The following is an 18510-nucleotide window of genomic DNA, read 5'->3' as shown; positions in this document are numbered from 1 at the left end:
GTTAAAGACCACCTCTCCTACCTGTTAAAGACCACCTCTCCTCCTCCTACCTGTTAAAGACCACCTCTCCTCTCCTACCTGTTAAAGACCAGCTCTCCTCTACTACCTGTTAAAGACCACCTCTCCTACCTGTTAAAGACCACCTCTCCTCCTCCTACCTGTTAAAGACCACCTCTCCTCCTCCTACCTGTTAAAGACCACCTCTCCTCCTCCTACCTGTTAAAGACCACCTCTCCTCTCCTACCTGTTAAAGACCACCTCTCCTCCTGCTACCTGTTAAAGACCACCTCTCCTCTACTACCTGTTAAAGACCAGCTCTCCTTTTCCTACCTGCTAAAGACCACCTCTCCTCTACTACCTGTTAAAGACCACCTCTCCTCTACTACCTGTTAAAGACCACCTCTCCTCCTCCTACCTGTTAAAGACCACCTCTCCTCCTCCTACCTGTTAAAGACCACCTCTCCTACCTGTTAAAGACCACCTCTCCTACCTGTTAAAGACCATCTCTCCTACCTGTTAAAGACCACCTCTCCTACCTGTTAAAGACCACCTCTCCTACCTGTTAAAGACCATCTCTCCTCCTCCTACCTGTTAAAGACCACCTCTCCTCCTCCTACCTGTTAAAGACCACCTCTCCTCCTTCTACCTGTTAAAGACCACCTCTCCTCCTCCTACCTGTTAAAGACCACCTCTCCTCCTCCTACCTGTTAAAGACCACCTCTCCTCCTCCTACCTGTTAAAGACCACCCTCCTCCTGAGCCCCTCCCCCGTTAAAGACCATCTCTCCTACCTGTTAAAGACCACCTCTCCTACCTGTTAAAGACCACCTCTCCTACCTGTTAAAGACCATCTCTCCTCCTCCTACCTGTTAAAGACCACCTCTCCTCCTCCTACCTGTTAAAGACCACCTCTCCTCTCCTACCTGTTAAAGACCACCTCTCCTCCTCCTACCATTTAAAGACCACCTCTCCTCCTCCTACCTGTTAAAGACCACCTCTCCTCCTCCTACCTGTTAAAGACCACCTCTCCTCCTGCTACCTGTTAAGACCACCTCTCCTCTCCTACCTGTTAAAGACCACCTCTCCTCCTCCTACCTGCTAAAGACCACCTCTCCTCCTCCTACCTGTTAAAGACCACCTCTCCTACCTGTTAAAGACCACCTCTCCTACCTGTTAAAGACCACCTCTCCTACCTGTTAAAGACCACCTCTCCTACCTGTTAAAGACCACCTCTCCTCCTCCTACCTGTTAAAGACCACCTCTCCTCCTCCTACCTGTTAAAGACCACCTCTCCTCCTCCTACCTGTTAAAGACCACCTCTCCTACCTGTTAAAGACCACCTCTCCTCTACTACCTGTTAAAGACCACCTCTCCTCTACTACCTGTTAAAGACCACCTCTCCTCTACTACCTGTTAAAGACCACCTCTCCTCTACTACCTGTTAAAGACCACCTCTCCTCTCCTACCTGCTAAAGACCACCTCTCTTCCTCCTACCTGTTAAAGACCACCTCTCTTCTCCTACCTGTTAAAGACCACCTCTCCTCCTCCTACCTGTTAAAGACCACCTCTCCTCCTGCTACCTGTTAAAGACCACCTCTCCTCTACTACCTGTTAAAGACCACCTCTCCTCCTACTACCTGTTAAAGACCACCTCTCCTCCTGCTACCTGTTAAAGACCACTTCTCCTCCTGCTACCTGTTAAAGACCACCTCTCCTCATCCTACCTGTTAAAGACCACCTCTCCTCCTCCTACCTGCTAAAGACCACCTCTCCTCCTCCTACCTGTTAAAGACCACCTCTCCTCCTCCTACCTGTTAAAGACCACCTCTCCTGCTCCTGCCCATAGGGCTCTGGTCAAAAGTAGTGCACTTTGAAGGGAATAGGGTAGCTTTTGGGACCCGGCCAACATGTCTCCAGCTACATCAGTGCTTCCTAAATGCTAATGCTAACTGTTGCATGTCAGTGACATTGAAACGCTAACTGACCGTCTGTCTGTCTGTCTGTCTGTCTGTCTGTCTGTCTGTGTGTGTCTGGAATATATAAAGACAGGTTCAGACAGGGCACGGAGGCCGTGTGTGGCTGTTAGCATGTCCTCTCCGCTCCGCAGGCTGCTCATGTCTCAGTGTTCAGTGTTGGGGAAAGAGCAGCCAGGTCATATCCTCAACACACCCACAAACTAATTGGTTTGGGATCATTACATGTGTTCTATTTGAAGCAACAGTAAAATGAGATGAACGCATCGGTGCTTTCAATACAACCTTCGCTGTGTGTGTGTGTGCGTGCGCCTGTTTTTGTGTGCGTGTGTGCTTGCGCCTGTTTTTGTGTGCGTGTGTGCTTGCGTCTGTTTTTGTGTGTGTGTGGTGTGTGGCCTGTCTTTGTGTGTGTGTGTGCTTGCGCCTGTTTTTGTGTGTGTGTGTGGGCCTGTCTTTGTGTGTGTGTGTGTGTGTGTGTGTGCGCGCCTGTCTTTGTGCGTGCGTGTGTGCGTGTGCCTGTCTTTGTGCGTGCCTGTGTGCGTGTGCCTGTCTTTGTGTGTGTGTGCGCCTGTCTTTTTGTGTGTGTGCGTGTGTGCGTGCGCCTGTCTTTTTTTGTGTGTGTGTGTGTGTGTGTGTGTGTGTGTGTGTGTGTGTGTGTGTGTGTGTGTGTGTGTGTGTGTGTGTGTGTGTGCGCCTGTCTTTGTGTGTGTGTGTGCCTGTCTTTGTGTGTGTGTGCGCGCCTGTCTTTGTGCGTGTGTGTGTGTGCGTGCGTGTGTGCGTGCCTGTGTGTGTGTGTGTGTGTGTGCGTGTGTGTGTGTGTGTGCGTGTGTGTGTGCGTGCGTGTGTGCGTGCCTGTGTGTGTGTGTGTGTGCGTGTGTGTGTGCGTGCGTGCGTGCGTGCGTGTGTGCGTGCGCCTGTCTTTGTGTGTATGTGTGCGCCTGTCTTTTTGCGTGTGTGTGTGCGTGCGCCTGTCTTTGTGTGCATGTGAGCCCTGTATAATTAATATTTTTCCAAGCAGAATCAATTCATCTACCTTTGATTGAAACATTCAGATAAACCTCTTGATATTTCTGCTTACAAAGAGACCTGAAATAGAATTGGAATAATTCATTTTTATCTATCTTTGTGAAGTAGAAAATGTGAATGTTTTTCTTTCAGATTATGTGGGAAAGTAGAGTTCGCTACTCGTTTGCTGGTTAACTGATAATCCCCAGGTTACAGCCTGGTGGTCTACCCTGGTCTGTGTTACAGCCTGGTGGTCTACCCTGGTCTGTGTTACAGCCTGGTGGTCTACCCTGGTCTATGTTACAGCCTGACCCTCTGGTGGTCTACCCTGGTCTGTGTTACAGCCTGGTGTTCTACCCTGGTCTGTGTTACAGCCTGGCGGTCTACCCTGGTCTGTGTTACAGCCTGACCCTCTGGTGGTCTACCCTGGTCTGTGTTACAGCCTGGTGGTCTACCCTGGTCTGTGTTCGCCTGGGGCACCCGGCGGAGGCCTGGGGGTCTACCCTGGTCTGTGTTACAGCCTGGTGGTCTACCCTGGTCTGTGTTACAGCCTGGTGGTCTACCCTGGTCTGTGTTACAGCCTGGTGGTCTACCCTGGTCTGTGTTACAGCCTGGTGGTCTACCCTGGTCTGTGTTACAGCCTGGTGGTCTACCCTGACCGATTATGATTTTTCAACGCCGTTACCGATTTATTGGAGGACCAAAAAAAAGCCGATACCGATTAATCGGCCGATTTTTACTTATTTATTTGTTATAATGACAATTACAACAATACTGAATGAACACTTATTTTAACTTAATATAATACATCAATAAAAATCAATTTAGCCTCAAATAAATAATGAAACATGTTCAATTTGGTTTAAATAATGCAAAAACAAAGTGTTGGAGAAGAAAGTAAAAGTGCAATATGTGCCATGTAAGAAAGCCTACGTTTAAGTTCCTTGCTCAGAACATGAGGACATATGAAAGCTGGTGGTTCCTTTTAACATGAGTCTTCAATATTCCCAGGTAATAAGTTTTAGGTTGTAGTTATTATAGGAATTATAGGACTAATTCTCTCTATACGATTTGTATTTCATATACCTTTGACTATTGGATGTTCTTATATGCACTTTAGTATTGCCAGTGTAACAGTATAGCTTCCGTCCCTCTCCTCGCTCCTACCTGGGCTCGAACCAGGAACACATCGACAACAGCCACCCTCGAAGCAGCGTTACCCATGCAGAGCAAGGGGAACAACTACTCCAAGTCTCAGAGCGAGTGACGTTTGAAATGCTATTAGCGCGCACCCGCTAACTAGCTAGCCATTTCACATCGGTTACACCAGCCTAATCTTGGGAGTTGACAGGCTTGAAGTCATAAACAGCGCAATGCTTGAAGCACAGCGAAGAGCTGCTGGCAAAACGAAAGTGCTGTTTTGAATGAATGCTTACGAGCCTGCTGGTGCCTACCACCGCTCAGTCAGACTGCTCTATCAAATCATAGACTTAATTATACTATAATAACACACAGAAATGCTAGCCTTAGGTCATTAATATGGTCGAATCCGGAAACTATCACGTTTATTCTTTCAGTGAAATACAGAACCGTTCCGTATTTTATCTAACGGGTGGCATCCATAAATCTAAATATTCCTGTTACGTTGCACAACCTTCAGTGTTATGTCATAATTACGTAAAATTCTGGCAAATTAGTTTGCAACGAGCCAGGCGGCCCAAACTGTTGCATATACCCTGGTTAATATTGCCTGCTAACCTGGATTTATTTTTAACTAAACATGCAGGTTTAAAAATATATACTTCTGTGTATTGATTTTAAGAAAGGCATTGATGTTTATGGTTAGGTACAGTCGTGCAACGATTGTGCTTTTTCGCAAATGCGCTTTTGTTAAATCATCCCCCGTTTGGCGAAGTCGGCTGTCTTTGTTAGGAAGAAATAGTCTTCACAGTTCGCAACGAGCTATGCGGCCCAAACTGCTGCATATACCCTGACTCTGTTGCAGAGGTGACACATTTTCCCTAGTTAAAAGAAATTCATGTTAGCAGGCAATATTAACTAAATATGCAGGTTTAAAAATATATACTTGTGTATTGATTTTAAGAAAGGCATTGATGTTTATGGTTAGGTACACGTTGGAGCAACGAGAGTCCTTTTTCGCGAATGCACACCGCATCGATTATATGCAACGCAGGACTGGCTAGATAAACTAGTAATATCATCAACCATGTGTAGTTAACTAGTGATTATGATTGATTGATTGTTTTTTATAAGTTAAGTTTAATGCTAGCTAGCAACTTACCTTGGCTTCTTACTGCATTCACGTAACAGGCAGGCTCCTCGTGGAGTGCAATGTAAAGCAGGTGGTTAGAGTGTTGGACTAGTTAACCGTAAGGTTGCAAGATTGAATCCCCGAGCTGACAAGGTAAAAATCTGTCGTTCTGCCCCTGAACAAGGCAGTTAACCCACCGTTCCTAGGCCGTCATTGAAAATAAGAATGTGTTCTAAACTGACTTGCCTGGTTAAAAAATATAAAAAAATCTAATAAAATAAAAAACGGCAAATCGGTGGCCAAAAATACCGATTACCAATTGTTATGAAAACTTGAAATCGGCCCTAATTAATCGGCCATTCCGATTAATCGGTCGACCTCTATAGTGGACTAATATAGGCAGGGCCCATAGTGCGCTACTTTTGACCAGAGCCTTATGTAGGGAATAGGGTCCCATAGGGCTCTGGTCAAAAGTAGTGCACTATGTAGGGAATAGGGTGCCATTTGGGAGGGGACCCTTGTCCTGCATCCCAAAAAAACGACTTAATCCTATTACATTCCAATTGAATCTGACTGGAGGAAAGAAGCTTTTCAGACTGCTAACACCTCCCATATAATACACTGAGACTGCTGCTAACACCTCCCATATAATACACTGAGACTGCTGCTAACACCTCCCATATAATACACTGAGACTGCTGCTAACACCTCCCATATAATACACTGAGACTGCTGCTAACACCTCCCATATAATACACTGAGACTGCTGCTAACACCTCCCATATAATACACTGAGACTGCTGCTAACACCTCCCATATAATACACTGAGACTGCTGCTAACACCTCCCATATAATACACTGAGACTGCTGCTAACACCTCCCATATAATACACAGAGACTGCTGCTAACACCTCCCATATAATACACAGAGACTGCTGCAAACACCTCCCATATAATACACAGAGACTGCTGCAAACACCTCCCATATAATACACAGAGACTGCTGCTAACACCTCCCATATAATACACAGAGACTGCTGCTAACACCTCCTATATAATACACAGAGACTGCTGCTAACACCTCCTATATAATACACAGAGACTGCTGCTAACAGCCAGAGCTGCAGCAGTCTAACACTGGGTTTCCCCCCCAAACACGGCCCTCCCTGCCTATCTGTGTGGTTTTCTCCCTGTCGGTCTGTCTATCATCCTCTAACTGTCTCTCTCTCTGTTTTTCAGATTGTGTATATATGGAGAGCCGCAGGCCCAACACTCCCTACTTCATATGTAGTATTCAGGATTTTAAACTGGTGAGTACTAGCCTTTTCCTTTATAATAATGAACCTTTATTTAACCTTTATTTAACCTTTATTTAACCTTTGTTTAACTAGGCAAGTCAGTTAAGAACGAATTCTTATTTACAATGACGGCCTACCCTGGCCAAACCCTCCACTAACCCGGACGACGCTGGGCCAATTGTGCGCCGCGCTATGGGACTCCCGATTACGGCTGGTTGTGATACAGCTGGGATCGAACCAGGGTCTGTAGTGACGCCTCTAGCACTGAGATGCAGTGCCTTAGACCGCTGCACCACTCGGGGTTCTTCTTGTGTCCTAAAGCATGAAACACACTCAGATGGTAGTAGGTGCCAGGCGCACCGGTATGAGTGTGTCTAGAACTGCAACGCTGCTGGGATTTTCATTCTCAACAGTTTCCTGTATGTATCAACAATGGTCCACCACCCAAAGGACATCCAGCCAACTTGACACAACTGTGGGAAGCATTGGAGGCAACATGGGCCAGCATCCCTGTGGAACGCTTTCAACACCTTGTAGAGTCCATGCCTCAACGAATTGAGGCTGTTCTGAGGGCAAAAGGGGATGAAACTCAATTAGAGGTTGACCGATTATGATTTTTCAACACCGATACCGATTATTGGAGGACCAAAAAAGCTGATACCGATTAATTGGCCAATTTTTATATATATTTGTAATAATGACAGTTGCAATGAATGAACAATTAACACTTTTATTTTAACTTAATACATAAAGAAAATCTATTTAGTCTCAAATATTGAAACATGTTCAATTTGGTTTAAATAATGCAAAAACACGGTGTTGGAGAAGAAAGTAAAAAAGCTAACGTTTAAGTTCCTTTTTTCTATTTACCTTGATTTAACTAGGCAAGTCAGTTAAGAGCAAATTCTTAATTTCAATGACGGCCTAGGAACAGTGGGTTAACTGCCTTGTTCAGGGCCAGAACGACAGATTTGTACCTTGTCAGCTCGGGGATTCGATCTTGCAACCTTTCGGTTACTGGCCCAACGCTCTAACCACTAGGCTATGCTGCTGCCCCGCTCCTTGCTCAGAACATGAGAACATATGAAAGCTGGTGGTTTCTTTTAACTTGAGTCTTCAATATTCCCAGCTACGTTGTAGTTATTATAGGACTGTTTCTCTCTATACCGTTTGTATTTCATATACCTTTAACTATTGGATGTTCTTATAGGTACTTTAGTATTGCCAGCCTAATCTCTGGAGTTGATAGGCTTGAAGTGATAAACAGCGCTGTGCTTCAAGCATTGCTAAGAGCTGCTGGCAAACGCAGTAAAGTGCTGTTTGAGTAAATGCTTACGAGCCTGCTGCTGCCTACCACCACTTAGTCAGACTGCTCTATCAAATATCAAATCATAGACTTAATTATAATATACACAATGAAATACGAGCCTTAGGTCATTAATATGGTCGAATCCGGAAACTATCATTTCGAAAACAAAATGTTTATTCTTTCAGTGAAATACGGAACCGTTCCGTATTTTATCGAACGGGTGGCATCCATAAGTCTAAATATTCCTGTTACATTGCACAACCTTCAATGTTATGTCATAATTATATAAAATTCTAGCAAATGAATTACGGTCTTTGTTAGGAAGAAACTGTCTTCACACAGTTCGCAACGAGCCAGGCGGCCCAAACTGCTGCCTATACCCTGACTCTGCTTGCACTGAACGCAGGAGAAGTGACAATTTCCAGAGTTAATATTGCCTGCTAACATGAATTTCTTTTAACTAAATATGCAGATTTAAAAATATATACTTCTGTGTATTGATTTTAAGAAAGGCATTGATGTTTATGGTTAGGTACGACTGCTTTTTTCGCGAATGTGCTTTTGTTAAATCATCACCCATCTGGTGAAGTAAGCTGTGATTTGATGATAAATTAACAGGCACCGCATTGATTATTTGCAACGCAGGACAAGCTAGTTAAACTAGTAATATCATCAACCGTGTGTAGTTAACTAGTGATTATGTGAAGATTGATAGTTTTTTTTGTAAGATAAGTTTAATGCTAGCTAGAAACTTACCGTGGCTCCTTGCAGCCACAAGGTCCTTTTGACGCTGCACTTGCGTAACAGGTAGTCAGCCTGCCACTCAGTTTCCTCGTGGATTGCAACGCAATCGGCCATAATCGGCATCCAAAAAGGCCGATTACCGATTTATGAAAACTTGAAATCGGCCCTAATTAATCGGTCGACCTCTAAACTCAATATCAGGAAGGTGTTCTTAATGTTTGGTATACTCAGTGTATATGCAGATTGCCACTTTTTTCCTCTGTTATATGGATGGCAGATGGGAATGAATGCATGTGGACGGAGAATGCCATCTCTCATTGTGTGAAGTTTAAATTGAATTGAACAGGGAACAATTGACCCTGTCAATATCAACAAGAACTGTTGATACTGTTGCTTCTAGCGTCTAACACTTTCCTCATGTTTTTTTTCTTCTTCTAATTCTATCCTATTATATATTTCAGTTTATTTGGTATTTTAGCCCGATGTGTTTTTTTTGATGTCACAGTAGGTACTGGACTTTAATGGCGTAGAGGAAACGGACAGGAGAGCTCCTGGAGTTAATTATTTATTTGGATTGATGTTTCTCAGTTGTGTAGAAAATGTGTGTGTCTGTGTGAGAAGCAGGCTGCCTATAAAAAGCCATGGTGCTGATACACACAGTGGATTTGGAAAGTATTCAGACCCCTTCCCTTTTTCCACTTTACGTTACAGCCTTATTCTAAAATGGATTAAATAAATAAAAAATCCTCATCAATCTGCACCCAACAGGTTTTTAGAAATGTTTGCAAATTTATATTTAAAAAAAAGTATTCAGACCCTTGGCTATGAGACTTGAGAAGTTTCTATAATTTGATTGGAGTCCACCTGTGGTAAATTCAAAAATGTTGACATGATTTGGAAAGGCACACACCTGTCTATATAAGGTCCCACAGTTGACAATTCATGTCCAACCAAAAACCAAGCCATGAGGTTGAAGGAATTGTCCGTAGAGCACCGAGATAAGATTGTGTCGAGGCACAGGAGGTTAGCAAAACTGGAGAAGGGTACCAAAACATTTCTGCAGCATTGAAGGTCCCCAAGAACACAGTGGCCTTCATCATTCTTAAATGGAAGAAGTTTGGAACCACCAAGAGTCTTCCTAGAGCTGGCCGCCCGGCCAAACTGAGCAATCGGTGAGGAGAAGGGAGAAGTTTACCAAAAGGCACCTAAAGGACTCTCAGACCATAAGAAACAAGATTCTCTGGTCTGATGAAACCAAGATTGAACTATTTGGGCTGAATGCCAAGCGTCACATCTGGAGGAAACCTGGCACCATCCCTACGGTGAAGCATGGTGGTGGCAGCATAATGCTGTGGGGATGTTTTCAGCGGCAGGGCCTGGGAGACTAGTCAGGATCGAGGAAAAGATGAACGGAGCAAAATACAGGGAGATCCTTGATGAAAACTTGCTCCAGAGCGCTCAGGACCTCAGACTGGGGCGAAGGTTCACAGTCCAACAGGACAACGACCCTAAACACACAGCCAAGACAACGCAGGATTTACTTCAGGACAAGTCTCTGAATGTCCTTGAGTGGCCCAGCCAGGGCCCAGACTTGAACCCGTTCGAACATCTGGTCTAACAGAAGTAGGCCTAATCATCCAGGGGGGGGGGAGAACACGAGCCTCTCATCCTCGTCTCTTTCTCTCTCTCGCTCTCTCTCTCTCTCTCTCTCTTGCTAATGAACAAACAGCCATCTGCATGTGTGGAGCAACACATACCCACTTAGTCTCATTGTGTGTTAATGAGGAGGGGATGCAGAACCAGAGATTAAAGACGAGGCGAGGCGAAGAGAGACCCGAGGCGAGGCGAAGAGAGACCCGAGGAGAGGCGAAGAGAGACCCGAGGCGAGGCGAAGAGAGACCCGAGGCGAGGCGAAGAGAGACCCGACACACTGCAATCTCCATTAGTCCAACCAGTCTGTCACACTGCAATCTCCATTAGTCCAACCAGCCTGTCACACTGCAATCTCCATTAGTCCAGCCAGCCCAACATCTGTCTGTCACACTGCAATCTCCATTAGTCCAGCCAGCCTGTCACACTGCAATCTCCATTAGTCCAGCCAGCCTGTCACACTGCAATCTCCATTAGTCCAGCCAGCCTGTCACACTGCAATCTCCATTAGTCCAGCCAGTCTGTCACACTGCAATCTCCATTAGTCCAACCAGTCTGACACACTGCAATCTCCATTAGTCCAGCCAGCCCATCAGCTGTCTGTCACACTGCGATCTCCATTAGTCCAGCCAGCCCATCAGCTGTCTGTCACACTGCAATCTCCATTAGTCCAGCCAGCCTGTCACACTGCAATCTCCATTAGTCCAGCCAGCCTGACGCACTGCAATCTCCATTAGTCCAACCAGCCAGCCAGCCCATCAGCTGTCTGTCACACTGCAATCTCCATTAGTCCAGCCAGCCTGTCACACTGCAATCTCCATTAGTCCAGCCAGCCTGTCACACTGCAATCTCCATTAGTCCAGCCAGCCTGTCACACTGCAATCTCCATTAGTCCAGCCAGTCTGTCACACTGCAATCTCCATTAGTCCAACCAGTCTGACACACTGCAATCTCCATTAGTCCAGCCAGCCCATCAGCTGTCTGTCACACTGCGATCTCCATTAGTCCAGCCAGCCCATCAGCTGTCTGTCACACTGCAATCTCCATTAGTCCAGCCAGCCTGTCACACTGCAATCTCCATTAGTCCAGCCAGCCTGACGCACTGCAATCTCCATTAGTCCAACCAGCCAGCCAGCCCAGCAGCTGTCTGTCACACTGCAATCTCCATTAGTCCAGCCAGCCAGCCCAGCTAAAAGCAACAGGCCATAAAGCTAAGATATTATACACGCCCTTGCTGCCATTTGGCATTTAAATGCCATCATCATTCTGCAGCAGCAGCAGAGCCCAGATAATTAGTGCAGCAAGGCTGAAGCTGCAAAGCTGAAGCCAGCATTTGATAACATGGCTTTCCAGCAGTGTTTACCAATGTGATACTTGGTTGGTTTTTACCAGACTGTCTCTGACCATGAACTAGAGCATGGTCCCTTCAGACTCCTCCGACATTATCCCGTTGGCCTTTTTAAATACTAGATAGGCCTTGTAGAGAGACAGGGAGACGGAGCGAGAGCGTTCTCTGAAGTCTAAAATGGCGTGAAGTGATGGACATGGGGGAGGAGGCGACAGAGGGTCAATAAACTGTCCCTTTCATGATGTGGCAGTGACATTCACAAGCAGTTCTAAACCCTGAGCTAAGAGGAAATTAGCAGGTGGAGGCTGGACTGTTTGTGTCTCTCTCTCTCTCACTCACTCTCTGTCTCTCCCTCTCTCCCTTTCTCTCACTCTGTCTCTCCGTCTCTCTCTCACTCACTCTCTCTCTCCCACTCTCTGTCTCTCCCCCTTTCTCTCCCTTTCCCTCTCTGTCTCTCTCTCTCTCTCTTTCTGTCGCTCTCTGTCTCTCTCTCTCTGTCTCTCTCTCTCGCTCTCTCTCTTTCTCTCCCTCTCCCCCTTTCTCTCCCTTTCCCTCTCTCTTTCTCTCTCGCTCTCTCTCTCTCTCTCCCTCTCCCCCTTTCTCTCCTTTTCCCTCTCTCTTTCACTCCCACTCTTTCTCCCTCTCCCCCTTTCTCTCCCTTTCCCTCTCTCTTTCTCTGTCGCTCTCTCGCTCTCTCCCACTCTTTCTCTCTCTCCCTCTCTTTCTCTCCATCCTCTGGCCTGTGTGTGAAGTCGTGTCGGACATGTGTGTCCACATACCGCCTGCTGCCCAGTGATTAATAATGGCTGCCTCACGACTCCCATCCGGTCCCAGCATGCATTGGGGCATAGATCTTTTTAGCACGCCGCCAGACAGTAGAGGAGGTGTGTGTGTGTGTGTGTGTGTGTGTGTGTGTGTGTGTGTGTGTGTGTGTGTGTGTGTGTGTTTCCTATCATGGAAGTGAGATCAGCACGGTAAATGATCATTTCCAGCCCAGTCAAACTACACTATGGTAGCCCTTTCCTGCAGCCAAATGGCCTCGTGGATGGAATGTGTTATTCATATTTTTCATAATGTCATATTTATTTATTTAATGCCGAAAATCCTGTTTATGTCAAACCATTTTGTTATATTTCAAGTTTCAGTTTTCTGTGATGTGTAATATTGGGATGTAAACTCATAATGTAATACATTTCAACTCTCTATCTGACATGGTCCAAATGTCTTTTTTCTTTAAACACATAACCATCTGTGTGAGGTGGATACTTTGGTTTAAAAAAAACACTGTGTGACCCTGATTTAGCCCACTGCAGTAAAATGTTATACAGAGGTATTCACCTTTAGATGAGAATACATGATAAAACTATACAGAGATATTAACTTTAGATGAGAATACATGATAAAACTATATAGAGATATTAACTTTAGATGAGAATACATGATAAAACTATACAGAGATATTAACTTTAGATGAGAATACATGATAAAACTATATAGAGATATTAACTTTAGATGAGAATACATGATAAAACTATACAGAGGTATTAACTTTAGATGAGAATACATGATAAAACTATATAGAGATATTAACTTTAGATGAGAATACATGATAAAACTATACAGAGGTATTCACCTTTAGATGAGAATACATGATAAAACTATACAGAGATTAACTTTAGATGAGAATACATGATAAAACTATATAGAGATATTAACTTTAGATGAGAATACATGATAAAACTATACAGAGGTATTCACCTTTAGATGAGAATACATGATAAAACTATACAGAGATTAACTTTAGATGAGAATACATGATAAAACTATACAGAGGTATTCACCTTTAGATGAGAATACAAGATAACACTATATAGATAATAACTTTAGATTTGAAGGGCATTGCAGTGATCTATAAATGAACCGTTACTTTCAATTGGCCAGGGAGCCGCTACGCTCCTTTACGTGGCTACAGTATTAGTCCTCCTGACTGACTGCTCCTTGTAAAGGTAACTTACAGTATTAGTCCTCCTGACTGACTGCTCCTTGTAAAGGTAACTTACAGTATTAGTCCTCCTGACTGACTGCTCCTTGTAAAGGTAACTTACAGTATTAGTCCTCCTGACTGACTGCTCCTTGTAAAGGTAACTTACAGTATTAGTCCTCCTGACTGACTGCTCCTTGTAAAGGTAACTTACAGTATTAGTCCTCCTGACTGACTGCTCCTTGTAAAGGTAACTTACAGTATTAGTCCTCCTGACTGACTGCTCCTTGTAAAGGTAACTTACAGTATTAGTCCTCCTGACTGACTGCTCCTTGTAAAGGTAACTTACAGTATTAGTCCTCCTGACTGACTGCTCCTTGTAAAGGTAACTTACAGTATTAGTCCTCCTGACTGACTGCTCCTTGTAAAGGTAACTTACAGTATTAGTCCTCCTGACTGACTGCTCCTTGTAAAGGTAACTTACAGTATTAGTCCTCCTGACTGACTGCTCCTTGTAAAGGTAACTTACAGTATTAGTCCTCCTGACTGACTGCTCCTTGTAAAGGTAACTGTCAAAATAAAGGAAACACCAACATAAAGAGTATTAATAGGGTCGTTGGGTCACCACGAGCCAGAACAGCGTCAATGTACCTCGACATAGATTCTACAAGTGTCTGGAACTCTATTGGAGGGATGCGACAACATTCTTCCATGAGAAATTCCATCATTTGGTGTTTTGTCGATGGTGGTGGTGGAAAACGCTGTCTCAGGCGCCGCTCCAGAATCTCCCATAAGTGTTCAGTTAGGTTGAGATCTGGTGACTGAGACGGCCATGGTGTGTGGTTTACATCGTTTTCATGCCCACTCGTGCCGTGTGGATTGGTGGCGTTGTCATCCGTGTGGATTGGTGGCGTTGAATGTAAGACACTGTTAGAGGTAGACGCTGAACACATTCCTCAAGCCTCAGAACAATCCTTTCAATGTCATCATCTCTCTCTGACCCTCCTCCCACTTTCCCTCTTCCCTCTGTGAGAGGTTTAGAGAGAGTTAATTTACACCATGTGTTGTTTAATAGAGGGAGGGAGCGAGAGAGAGAGAGAGCGCTCTGTGTGAACCTGACACCACTATAAATCTCCCCGTTTTTTATTTTTTTAATGGCATGTCACACTCTGGACAAGCTGAAAATTACACTGCTGCTGCCTCACTCTCTCTCTCTCTCTCTCTCCTCTCTCTCTCTCTCTCTCTCTCTCTCTCTCCCTCTGTCTCTCTCTCTCTCTCTCCCTCTGTCTCTCTCTCTCTCTCTCTCTCTCTCTCTCTCTGTCTCTCTCTTTTTCTTTTTCTCTCTCTTTTTTCAAAGGGCTTTATTGGCATGGAAAACATATGTTTACATTGCCAAAGCAAGTTTAATAGATAATAAACAAAAGTAAAATAAGCAATCGAAATGAACAGTAAACATTACACTCACAAAGTTTCAGAGGAATAGAGACATTTCAAATGCCATATTATGGCTATGTACTGGGTTGAAACGATGCGCAAATCGTTGAGGTACAAAAGGGAAAATAAATAAACATAAATATGGGTTGTATTTAAAATGGTGTTTGTGCTTCACTGGTTGCCCTTTTCTTGCTGCTGTAATGGCACACTGTATTCAACAGGTATTCAACAGGTATACAACAGGTAACCTTACAGTGAAATGCTTACTTACAAGCCCAAACCAACGATGCAGTTTAAAAATATATATAATAGTAAAAGTACCAAAAAAAACAAAACAAGTTACAAATAATTAAAGAGCAGCAGTAAAATAACAATAGCGAGGCTATATACAGGGTGTTACGGTACTGAGTCAATGTGGAGGCTATATACAGGGTGTTACGGTACTGAGTCAATGTGGAGGCTATATACAGGGTGTTACGGTACTGAGTCAATGTGGAGGCTATATACAGGGTGTTACGGTACTGAGTCAATGTGGAGGCTATATACAGGGTGTTACGGTACTGAGTCAATGTGGAGTCTATATACAGGGGGTACTGGTACAGAGTCAATGTGGAGGCTATATACAGGGTGTTACGGTACTGAGTCAATGTGGAGGCTATATACAGGGTGTTACGGTACAGAGTCAATGTGGAGGCTATATACAGGGTGTTACGGTACTGAGTCAATGTGGAGGCTATATACAGGGTGTTACGGTACTGAGTCAATGTGGAGGCTATATACAGGGTGTTACGGTACTGAGTCAATGTGGAGGCTATATACAGGGTGTTACGGTACTGAGTCAATGTGGAGGCTATATACAGGGGGTACTGGTACAGAGTCAATGTGGAGGCTATATACAGGGTGTTACGGTACTGAGTCAATGTGGAGGCTATATACAGGGGGTACCGGTACTGAGTCAATGTGGAGGCTATATACAGGGGGTACTGGTACAGAGTCAATGTGGAGGTTATATACAGGGGGTACCGGTACAGAGTCAATGTGGAGGCTATATACAGGGTGTTATGGTACTGAGTCAATGTGGAGGCTATATACAGAGTGTTACGCTACTGAGTCAATGTGGAGGCTATATACAGGGTGTTACGGTACTGAGTCAATGTGGAGGCTATATACAGGGGGTACCGGTACAGAGTCAATGTGGAGGCTATATACAGGGTGTTATGGTACTGAGTCAATGTGGAGGCTATATACAGAGTGTTACGCTACTGAGTCAATGTGGAGGCTATATACAGGGTGTTACGGTACTGAGTCAATGTGGAGGCTATATACAGGGCGTACCGGTACAGAGTCAATGTGGAGGCTATATACAGGGTGTTACGGTACTGAGTCAATGTGGAGGCTATATACAGGGGGTACCGGTACAGAGTCAATGTGGAGGCTATATACAGGGTGTTATGGTACTGAGTCAATGTGGAGGCTATATACAGAGTGTTACGCTACTGAGTCAATGTGGAGGCTATATACAGGGTGTTACGGTACTGAGTCAATGTGGAGGCTATATACAGGGAGTACCGGTACAGAGTCAATGTGGAGGCTATATACAGGGTGTTACGGTACTGAGTCAATGTGGAGGCTATATACAGGGGGTACCGGTACAGAGTCAATGTGGAGGCTATATACAGGGTGTTACGGTACTGAGTCAATGTGGCGGCTATATACAGGGGATACTGGTACAGGGTCAATGTGGAGGCTATATACAGGGTGTTACGGTACTGAGTCAATGTGGAGGCTATATACAGGGGGTACCGGTACAGAGTCAATGTGGAGGCTATATACAGGGTGTTACGGTACTGAGTCAATGTGGAGGCTATATACAGGGTGTTACGGTACAGAGTCAATGTGGAGGTTATATACAGGGGGTACCGGTACAGAGTCAATGTGGAGGCTATATACAGGGTGTTATGGTACTGAGTCAATGTGGAGGCTATATACAGAGTGTTACGCTACTGAGTCAATGTGGAGGCTATATACAGGGTGTTACGGTACTGAGTCAATGTGGAGTCTATATACAGGGGGTACCGGTACAGAGTCAATGTGGAGGCTATATACAGGGTGTTATGGTACTGAGTCAATGTGGAGGCTATATACAGAGTGTTACGCTACTGAGTCAATGTGGAGGCTATATACAGGGTGTTACGGTACTGAGTCAATGTGGAGGCTATATACAGGGGGTACCGGTACAGAGTCAATGTGGAGGCTATATACAGGGTGTTACGGTACTGAGTCAATGTGGAGGCTATATACAGGGGGTACCGGTACAGAGTCAATGTGGAGGCTATATACAGGGTGTTATGGTACTGAGTCAATGTGGAGGCTATATACAGTGTTACGCTACTGAGTCAATGTGGAGGCTATATACAGGGTGTTACGGTACTGAGTCAATGTGGAGGCTATATACAGGGGGTACCGGTACAGAGTCAATGTGGAGGCTATATACAGGGTGTTACGGTACTGAGTCAATGTGGAGGCTATATACAGGGGGTACCGGTACAGAGTCAATGTGGAGGCTATATACAGGGTGTTACGGTACTGAGTCAATGTGGCGGCTATATACAGGGGATACTGGTACAGGGTCAATGTGGAGGCTATATACAGGGTGTTACGGTACTGAGTCAATGTGGAGGCTATATACAGGGGGTACCGGTACAGAGTCAATGTGGAGGCTATATACAGGGTGTTACGGTACAGAGTCAATGTGGAGGCTATATACAGGGGGTACCGGTACAGAGTCAATGTGGAGACTATATACAGGGGGTACCGGTACAGAGTCAATGTGGAGACTATATACAGGGGGTACCGGTACTGAGTCAATGTGTGAGGGCGCAGGTTAGTCGAGGTGGTATGTACATGTAGGTAGAGTTATTAAAGTGACTATGCATAGAAAATAAGAGTAAGAGTAACAGCAGTGTAGGAGGGGGGGCAATGCAAATAGTCTGGGTAGCCATTTTATTAGATGTACAGGAGTCTCATGGCTTGGAGTTAGAAGCTGTTAAGGAGCCTTTTTGTCCTAGACTTGGCGCTCCGGTACTGCTTGCCGTGCTGTAGCAGAGAGAACAGTCTATGACTAGGGTGGCTGGAGTCTATATGACAATTTTTAGGGCCTTCCTCTGACACCACCTGGTATAGAGGTTTGTTTTCTCATGATTTGGTGGGGTCTAATTCTGTTGCTGTCCTGGTACTCTGTGGGGTCTGTTTGTGTACAGAGGCCCAGGACCAGCTTGCTTAGAGGACTCTTCTCCAGGTTCATCTCTCTGTAGGTGATGCCTTTGTTATGGAAGGTTTGGGAATCGCTTCTTTTTAGGTGGTTGTAGAATTTAACGGCTCTTTTCAGGATTTTGATAATTAGCGGGTATCGGCCTAATTCTAAGCAGGAAGGGAAGGAGAGGAAGGAGGAGGAGGAAGGAGAGGGGAATGAGGGGGTAGGGAGGAAAAAGGAAG

General features: G+C 44.9%; 1 protein-coding gene across 6 annotated transcripts in view; it reads left to right on the top strand.

The window, feature by feature from the left end:
• The window catches only part of LOC106566301 (arginine-glutamic acid dipeptide repeats protein), a 372697-nt gene that overhangs the window by 181229 nt on the left and 172958 nt on the right, over positions 1-18510 (top strand). For all 6 annotated transcript variants that reach the window (XM_082959798.1, XM_082959800.1, XM_082959799.1 and 3 more), the window contains exon 3: positions 6491-6561. In XM_082959798.1, coding sequence (XP_082815924.1) covers positions 6491-6561 — 71 coding nt within the window. The remainder of the gene's footprint in view (positions 1-6490; positions 6562-18510) is intronic.

This window comes from Salmo salar, chromosome 13 (assembly GCF_965601325.2).
Source record: "Salmo salar chromosome 13, fSalSal1, whole genome shotgun sequence".
In the NCBI taxonomy this organism is placed as follows: Eukaryota; Metazoa; Chordata; class Actinopteri; order Salmoniformes; family Salmonidae; genus Salmo; species Salmo salar.
This window is presented reverse-complemented; position numbering and strand designations above follow the sequence as displayed.